The 9,664-nt window shown below is 45.3% G+C and overlaps 1 protein-coding gene across 1 annotated transcript; it reads right to left on the bottom strand.

Annotated features, from left to right (window-relative positions):
- Window positions 1-3,937: 3,937 nt before the first annotated feature.
- LOC143414707 (uncharacterized) lies at window positions 3,938-6,137 on the bottom strand. The gene is made up of 2 exons (XM_076879542.1): window positions 5,707-6,137; window positions 3,938-4,823 (listed from the first exon to the last, which is right to left on the bottom strand). Exons 1-2 carry the CDS (start codon window positions 5,964-5,966, stop codon window positions 4,553-4,555), a joined length of 531 nt encoding a protein of 176 aa, XP_076735657.1. The 5' UTR covers window positions 5,967-6,137; the 3' UTR covers window positions 3,938-4,552.
- Window positions 6,138-9,664: the final 3,527 nt, after the last annotated feature.

The following is a 9,664-nucleotide window of genomic DNA, read 5'->3' as shown; positions in this document are numbered from 1 at the left end:
TCTAACACAGGTCTTTCTTAACCTTTATGGTTATTGCTGTAGTTCTGAAATCTTTTCATGAGGACTAGCAGGACCCTAAATGGCACGACCTTTGACCTCAAGCACTGCCTGGGCTGTCAGCTGTGCGTGGAATGGTCCTGACTTCTCGCTGTGTCTCTGAAGATTTCTGATCAACACCCAGTTTCAGTCTGGAGATTCCACCCTTGGGATGATTCCTTTCAGCAAAACTTTGGCTACTGCACCTGTATCTCCTTACTAGAAGGAAAAGCTTCTAACCATTTAGAAAACATATCAACCATCATCAAACCATATTTTCATTTCCTTTCAGTGAACTTTACTTATGCGTCATGAAAACCTTATCTGAACATGGATGTAAAATACCTGTACATGAACTGTTAATCACACAAATCACAGTGAAGTCCTAGAAAAATCATCATGGAAAACATTGTTTAATGTTAAACCTGGACTCCCCCTTTTGACACATGGTCCCTCCCATGTGTCAACTCATCAGAAATAAGAGAATAAAAATGTTAGTGACATTATTTTTCAGACAACATCAGAAATTCTTCTCTGGAGTAGCTCCGCTTTGGCCTGTAAACCTGTGTTAGGAAATGAAATCAGTGTGGTTGTCATATTAAGTCTGTTTAAGTCCTGGCTCCACCACCACATCCACATTATTATTTCCTAGAAAACAAAACCTGTGGGTTAATATGAACTTCAGATTTGCACAATGATGAAGACGAGGTTTCTTGCCCTTACATCCTTACATTCAAGGACTGGAGGTGCACCACGCCTTTGTAATACATGTAAGTCATTAGAATACATTGTCATTGTTTTTTGAATTATTATAATGACATAATGGGAATGTCACAGTCTGGCGGAGGCAGACTGTATGTATTGTGAAGAGTGGACCCAAAATGCAGACTCCAAGGAACAGGGAACAAAACTTGAATGTTAACAAAAAGCGAGCCGTTTAATATGGCTGGTAAAAAAAAAGGTACAAACAAAGGGCAAGGCAAACTGAAGTAAAACTAACATTAACTTAAACTGGGAGAACTAAACAAACAACAAGAAAAACCTAGACATGAAACTTGGAAACATGGCGTGGACAACAGACGACCTGAAAAGGAATGAACAGAAACACACAGGCTGTATCCCAATTCAGGGTCTGCAGCCTTAAAGTACGCAGCCTCAACGGTCCTCAAGGGCCGCGTACTCAAAGACCGCTAAGGCCGGAAGTGCGAGGCTTGTGAAATGGGACGGTCTAGCCTCTGTTGCGCTGCCCAGGTTGCCTAGCAGCCATGATACTAACAGCTGGAAACGTTTCATACAGCTTTGTTTGACAGAAATGAAGGAGAAAATCTTTTGTTCATTTGTTTGTTTGTTTCCACATGAGCTTTGATCATTCTCTGTAAGATTAAGGTCAGCTATTGAACGGCGTGTATTTTAAAGTAAAGGCTTTAAAACCAAGTTAGTACAAACGTCACTAACGTCACATAACTTTGCCGACATGTGGCCAACAGTAATGTTTTAATGTTCTTCGTTATTAAACATTTGCACATAAATAAGTGACATAATATTCAGTACTTAAAGTTTACTCTTCGGGCGCCCCTCATCCGCCGTTTTTTTCGGCAAAATTATCCACACCCACCGCTGCGCTATGCATTCTGGGATATATTGGGCCATGAAGTCTACACCACCACGTCCTTAAAATTCAGGGAAATGAAGGACGCATTTGAGGGCCGCATTTCGAGCAGCCTTCGAATTGGGACAGCCTTTGTCGCGTCGAGTCGCTGTGACGTAATCGGCCTTAAAATGCGGCCTTTAAGGCTGCAGACCCTGAATTGGGATACAGCCAGACTAAATACACACAAGGGTGATTAGGGGAAGTGGAAACACATGGGAAACAGCTGACACTAATCTGACATAATGAGACACAGGAAGCAAAGCTGACTATGCTGAACTAGGACACAGACTTTCATAATAAAACAGGAAACATGAGACACAGACATAAACTTGATAATATAAACTTGACAACATAAGACATGCAGCTTTAACACATAAAGGGCAAAGGGAGACTAAAACACAGGGGTAGAAGACGCAAGGGGAATCGAAATAGACAAATGAGCTTAGATAATCGAATGAACTTAAAAATAAACCATAAACATCAAACATAAACTAAAACCTAAAATGCTGGGTTAAAAGACCCAGGATCGTGACAGGGAACTTTAGTGTTTGTTGATATATAAACACTTTATTTAAAAACAAACATCTGTTTCAGGTCATAACAGCATGTGCTGTTTTGCACAACATCTGCCTCGGTGCTGGTGACATTGTGGCCCCGTAGGATGATGTTCAAGATGAGGGGGAGACTGGTTCAGAGGCAGTCAGTGGTGCTCTTTGGTGGGACCGCCTATCTGCTGAGGTGTCTGCCCTGGACCAAAATGATTGTCAACAGTGTGGGTGTGGGTATGTGTGTGTGTGTGGTTCTACAAACAGAATGGAAAATAGAACACAAATTACAATCAAATTATAGACAACAATAATCACCATATAACATATTACAGCCACATACTTGTCTTATAGGCCCTAATACTAAGCTGGCGGCTTTTACTTACGGTGTGTTCACACCGAACGCGATGGACGCGAATAGAGCGTCAGGTTTACATGTAAAGTCAATGGAAAGGCGCGATGACGCGCGATTGCGGGTCCCGCGAAAATTCGGAAGCAGATTTCCGTCGCGAAAACGCCAAAACGCGTGAAACGCGCGTCAGTGTAGCGCGTCTGGCGCGTTTGACTCGCGAATAAAACCACGCGCGTGAGTTTTTGTGTTGCATTTTGTGCATACGCGCGTTTCGCGTCTACCGCTCGAGTTGGAAAAATCTGAACTCCAGCGTCAAATCGCGCCGCGACAACCAATCAGGAGCCTGGTGACGTGGCTGTTACCTAGGTCAAAGGGGCAGATCCAGCCAAAGCCTTTCATACTTCAATGGAGGGGAAGGCTAATCAATGCGGTAGCAAACAACTCGGAGCCGTACAACACCAGCTGCTTTCAGTACCGAGACAGCAAAAGGACCGAGCTTGGAGGAAGATATGTGAAGAGATCGGGCAACCTGGTAAGTTCATTCATTTCTCTTTTGAAAGTTTTCACTGACCCGGGGAAGCCGCACAAAAGCTAGCAAGCCACCGCTATTTTCCCACTGACATACAAATACCGTTCTGCTTTTATGCATGTTGTCATTTAGGAATATATTTTATTGTTTATTAATAAACAGCACACAGTGGTCCCGCTGTTCATCCGTCACTGCTTTGCTTTTTCGCTGATTTTTTATTGCACAGTACAGCATTGCATTCTGCAGCCTGATTGACAAATCTCCTGCGCTTGCCAAATTTATCACGTTTGGTTTTGATAACCATCGCGTCCAATAGAAAAAACAGCACAAAAACACCCATAACTATGAGCCTCATTCGGAAATAGACACCTGCACCGTGAGGGAAAAAGGCGCACGAAAGTGGCGGGCAGATGAAGACAAACCGCGGCATAATAATACTTTTACGTTTTGCAATCTACAAAGGTTTGCACTTTGAGAATCAATTGTGAGAACTGTGACCAGGGGCTAGTTATTCTGAGAACCCCTGCAATAAATGAGGGACCACTGTCTACTCTACGATTATTATATCCAACCTGTTAACATTTAATACTGTATTGATAGAACCAACTGATTCTGCAGCAGAGCATCCCCAGTCCCTGAGCTCCTGCTGCTGCACCCACAGATATGTACAGCAAGCACTGATACCTTTTTAGTCGGTGGGATTCCCTTGTGATCACCTTTACTAAATATCTACAACCAATCTGATTATATCCTGTTATTGGTTTTTTTTTTTTCAATGTTGAAATTAAAATCTAGTAGCAGCCTTCTCATTTCTTTGTGTTTTGTGCTGTTTTACAGGCCCACAGAGGAGGACGGCTCCGAGGCAGATGAGGGACGGGTCCCAGGACGGTCCATCGGCGGTGGAGCTGGCCATCCTGGAGTCCCTGAAGAGGCCACACCAGTCTCCAATGGAGCATTTCCTCCTCAGCCTTGTTCCTGCTCTGGAGAGCAGCTGGTCCTTTTTATTCCTGTCTCTCTGTAAATTCTTATATTTTATATATTTATGTTTAATGTTTTTCTGTTTGAGACTTTTAATATTATTTCAAATAAATGTTTATAATGACTAATGTCTCAGTTCTACTACACAGCAAATGTTGGCACACGACTTGACACATGTAGAATTTATTTCATATTATACTAATGACAAAATATACTGATACAGTGGGATGCAGAAGTTTGGGCAACCTTGTTAATAGACATTATTTTCCTGTATAAATCGTTGGTTGTTACAATAAAAAATGTCAGTTAAATATCATACAGGAGACACACAGTGATATTTGAGAAGTGAAAAGAAGTTTACTGGATTTACAGAAAGTGTGCAATAATTGTTTAAACAAAATCAAGCAGGTGCATCAATTTGGGCACCACAAAAAAGAAATGAAATGAATATTTAGTGTATATCAATGTGTGTGTCTCCTATATGATATATGGGGTGCCTTTGTCTGGACGTGCTTCCCATCCAGAGCTGCACAGCACAGAGGAAAGTTCCAGCGCTCCTGGAATCCCTCTGTGATGGACCGCCAGTCTCCAGGTGAAGGCACAGCCATGAAGTCGTCCACTAGACAGTCCCAGATGGACGTCGCTGCCTTGGGGGTGATCTGGCTCACCGTGGACACACCGACTCTGAAACTGAACGCGATGGTCCTGAAGGAGTCCCCGGTGACAAGGAACCTGGACAAAATTGTTCAAAATCAGTATTATGTGTACTGCAGTTACAAAATACATTATTCAAATTCCAAAATACTTTTGTGATGTCAGATTTAAATCACAAAACATGAATCTTACATAAAACCTTTTGTAATTATAAGGATAATTACAAAATGTATATTAGATCATATCTAAAACAGTGTTTTGTTTTAACTTTAACATATCATAATTTGATTGGTAGCAACTTTCACAACTACAGTGAGCCAATCACTCATAATTCCTAAACATGTCAATCAGGTAGGAATGAAGTAAGACATTAATAGAAATAAAGAGTTGTGTGTTGACATGTAGCCCTTTCCTTGCTTAAATCATTAATATTTTTGAAAAATTAATCTGTGATAAGACAGCTTATCAAGATAGAACCATGTAACTAAAGATGAACCAAACTGTTCAGTTTTATCTAACTCTGTTTTAATAAAGGCTGTGACCCCTGCTATAGAGTCTGACAGCTGCAGGGATTATATACAAATATTCAACTATCCCAGAATTAAACCAGCTCTAAATAAAAAGGAGTGAGTATCACTACAAAGGTTAACTCAGTGGTCCTAATGCTACAGTTTGATATCAGCAAACACCGAGCGCATACATTGATGTGACACCACAGCCATGCTATCATTCAAACACTGATAACAGCATAAATCGAATTAAATCGGGACTTGATGAGACCTTCTGAGTATCACTAGAAATATTATAAAGAGTCGTCTCTGTACCACAGTTTGCTTTCAGTAAACACCGACAGCATTCACTGTTAGCATAGCACATCCATGTTAGCAGTGTATAACTGGATGGATTAGCATATTAGCACAGATATCAATAAAGGACTACCGTATTAAATAGTTTTACTAACCTCAGGCAGACGGACAGGCGCTCTGCAGGTGGGATTGAGCGTCTGTAATTGGTGTCTAGGCGGGCAATGCTGGGACCGACGAGGGAAAGCAGGTCCTCAAACTGGCCGACGGTGATAGCGCTGGAATCGGCCGTCATCCAGCCGCAGCTCCTGGAGCAAGTGGTGAAACTCACCAAACTGCTCATGCCTCTGGAGGACCTGATGGACCCAGGTACGGCGAGGACGTCTTTTACGCTGCTGCTCTGCTCTCCACAGTACATAGAGAAGGGAGACTCTCTCTTCAAGCGCTAGCTCGATAGCTGCCATCTTGCAAAGATACCGGTCTGGCACAACTCCCTCCCACATTCCTCCCACATTTCCGGTTCACGCGCGTCAAAATATCATATTTTGACGCGCGATGGATTTTTCTTGGACACGCGTTGAGACGCGAATGTACACACGTCAAATTAGGGGCGTTTGGGGCGTTTTATTCGCGTCCATCGCGTTCGGTGTGAACACACCGTTATAGTCTGAACCATATTTGACAACAAAGAAAATAAACATCTTCCCATCACTTAACTCTTGTGCCCCACTCACTTATGATGCCAACTAAAGAAGGCAAATACACATAACAAATCCCCAACTCAAACTGAACTCAGTTTGGCCTAGGCGAACTTAGCTTAGCTTAGCCCGCTTAGCTTAGCGATAACTTAGCTTATAGAAAATGTACAAACAGAGGACGTCCAGAGCAAGAAAACATACAGGCTATCCTTCTTACACAAGAAATATCCTGTAACTCACCAGTTTTATGGACGCACACTCTCATTGAACCCACATAAACTGCTCCCGAGCATAACTTGTGATTCACACTGCCTTCATGAACACCATTTTCCATCCCAGTCAAACATTACTCACAAAACGTCCGCGCCCTCTAGTGGCGAGGCAGAAAACTGCATCACAGTCCTGCCTTCAGAACAGCCGCCCCCCAACTTGCCCTCGCAAGTTTGCAGAATGTCATTTACTGTCCATTTTGTTCTGGTACTGCAGGTAGTCGAATAAGGCGGCTCACTGGGCGTACGTAGGTACGGTCCTTTACGTCCACTTCTGCAGATCGGATCAAACCATCAGCTCCGGGGAATACCCTGTTGATCTTCCCAACAGGCCATGATGCTCTGGGAAGATGGGGATCCACTATCATCACCACAGTGCCCAGCTGGATCGGAGCAGTGTCTTTCTGCCACTTTGACCGTGTCTGCAGTGTAGGCAGGTAGTGGCGTATGAACTGTGTCCAGAAGCGATCGGATAACACCTGACAGGTCCTCCATGATCGTCGTCCAATGAGCTCTGAGTCGTAGTATATCACTTGGGGTAGGGAAGGGTCTAGCCGCCCCATCAGCAACAAATTTGGGGTAATGGGGTCTGGGTCAGCCACGTCTGATGACACGTACCCCAAGGGTTTCGAGTTGAGTATTCCCTCGATCTCGATCAACACTGTTTGGAGTATTTCCTCTTTTACAACCTGTGAGCCCAATGTGGAGGCCAGAGCTGCCTTTATGGACCTGATCTCTCGCTCCCAGGATCCTCCAAAGTGGGGAGAACTGGGAGGGTTAAATCGAAACTTGATCTGCTGCTCTGCTAACTTGCCTTGTAAAGAGGGATGCAGGGCTTTGAAAGTTTCCTGGAGCTCCCGATCCCCACCTCGGAAATTTGTTCCCTGGTCACACAGTATCTCAGCTGGTTTCCCACGACGAGAGACAAATCTTCTTAATGCCACTAGAAATGAGTCGGTGTTGATACTAGACAACACCTCAATATGAATGGCACGAGTCGTCAAGCATTTGAAGAGCAGGCCCCAGCGTTTTTCATTTCTCCGACCAACTTTCACCTGCATTGGCCCAAAGCAGTCGATGCCTGTTGAGAAGAAGGCTGGCTGATGTAATCGTAGGCGTGCAAGGGGAAGGTCAGCCATCTTTGGGTTGGCAGGTTGGGCTCTCCATTTTTGGCACTCAGGGCAGGAGCGCTGTTCGCTTCTTACGGCTTCACGGCCGCGAAGAATCCAGTATTTCCTTCTCAACTCTGCAAACAATCTCTCTGCTCCTGGGTGTTTCAAATCACTGTCAGCCTGTCGGATGAGTAGTCTGGTGACTGGATGTTTAGGGTCCAATACTACTGGATGTATCACAGCAGCTTCCAAATCATGGCATCGTCTGAGACGACCACCTACTCTTATGAGTTGAAGCGACTTATCAAATTCCGGGTCTAGGCAAAACAGACGGCTGGATGAGAGAACTGGTTTCCCAGTGGTCAGGCACTGGATCTCATCAGGGAAACTGTCTTTCTGAGCAGCTCTCAGCAGAATAAGCTCAGCCTCCTTGTAGTTCTCTGATGTGAGATTGTCACCAGCCGCCCCGTGAAGGCACCTGGCTGTTTCTTCCAAAAGCTTGCTAAAACTGGTAAACTGCTGTGCATCAGGCAGGGAGATAGAGTCAGTAGACACAGCTAAGCAAGTTATTGGTTTACGCTGCTCCTCAGCAAAGTCTGTACATGGTGTGGCTGGGTGCTCTGGCCACTGGTCTCGATGTAGCTGCAGAAACGGGGGCCCACATGCCCACCGGGACTGGACTGTGAGGTCTTGTAGCCTTTTACCCCTAGTTAGATCATCTGCCGGATTGTCATATGTTGTCACATAACGCCAAGACTGGCTGTCTGTCAGTTCCTGGATTTCAGCTATCCGAGTTCCCACGAACACCTTGAAATGACAGGACTCTGACTGGATCCATGTTAGGACAGTGGTGGAGTCTGTCCATAACACCACTCTGCATAGTGGTAGGGTGAGCTCTTTGGTCAGCAGGCTAGCAAGTTGAGCTCCAGTCAAGGCTGCACATAGTTCCAGACGTGGCATGGACATCTGCCGTTTAGGGGCCACCCTAGAGCGGGCAGTCAGGAAAGCAACTTCCACCTTTCCAGCAGCATCTTCCGTCCGTAGGTAGGCAACGCTTCCATATGCTTGTTGAGATGCATCGCAGAAGATGTGCAACTCACGCCTACTGTCAGATTTGTCCAGCTCTGGGCTTACATAACAACGTTGTAGACTAATGTCGTCCAGATGTTGCAGCTCACCCTCCCATTCGTTCCATGCCGAGAGCAGGTCACTTGGTAACAGGGGGTCATCCCACTCACGCTTTTTGTCCCACAGCTGCTGGACTAGTACCTTCGCCCTCGTTGTGAAGGGGACGAGAAACCCTAGTGGGTCATACTGACTCGCCAGAACCCGGTAGATGTTTCTCATGGTAGGAGGATTCCTCTCCAACTGCATGGACTTGTAGTGCAGAGTGTCAGAGCAGCACATCCAGCGCAAACCTAGAGCAGGTTCTTGAGGGTCCATATCAGTTTGATTCAGCCACTGTACGCTGCTCTCCGATCTTATTTCCTTTGGTAGATGGCTGATGAGATCTGGGGTGCTGCTGGCCCACTGTCTGAGCTCAAATCCTCCCTCAGATAATAGTGACCGTAGTTTGTCCACAACCTCTGTGGCCACATCTGGAGAAGAGAAGCTCTGTAACCAGTTGTCAACATAAAAATTCTTCTCAATGGAGTCACGCACGTCATCTCCCTGGTCACTGTGGTCATGGACGTGTCGCTGGAGTGCATAAATTGCACAGCACGGTGAGCATGTTGTCCCAAAGGGGAGCACCTGCCATTCATACACCTTGGGATGGGTGTCTCGTTGCAGATCGCGCCAGAGGAAACGTAGTAGTGGCCGGTCCTCAGGCAGTAGTCTCACCTGGTGGAACATCCCCTTGATATCACTGCTAACTGCGATGGAGCGTTCTCTGAAGCGTAGCAGCACACCAAGAAGAGAGGCCCCCAGGTTCGGGCCTGGTAAAAGCAGCTCGTTGAGGTTCTGATCCCTATAGGTGAATGAGCAATTAAACACCACACGGTTCTTTCCGTTGTGTGTCACCATGTGGTGGGGGAT

This window comes from Maylandia zebra, linkage group LG22, assembly GCF_041146795.1.
Source record: "Maylandia zebra isolate NMK-2024a linkage group LG22, Mzebra_GT3a, whole genome shotgun sequence".
Taxonomy (NCBI): Eukaryota; Metazoa; Chordata; class Actinopteri; order Cichliformes; family Cichlidae; genus Maylandia; species Maylandia zebra.
The sequence above is the reverse complement of the archived record's forward strand: the minus strand, read 5'-3'. Positions and strand labels throughout refer to the sequence as shown.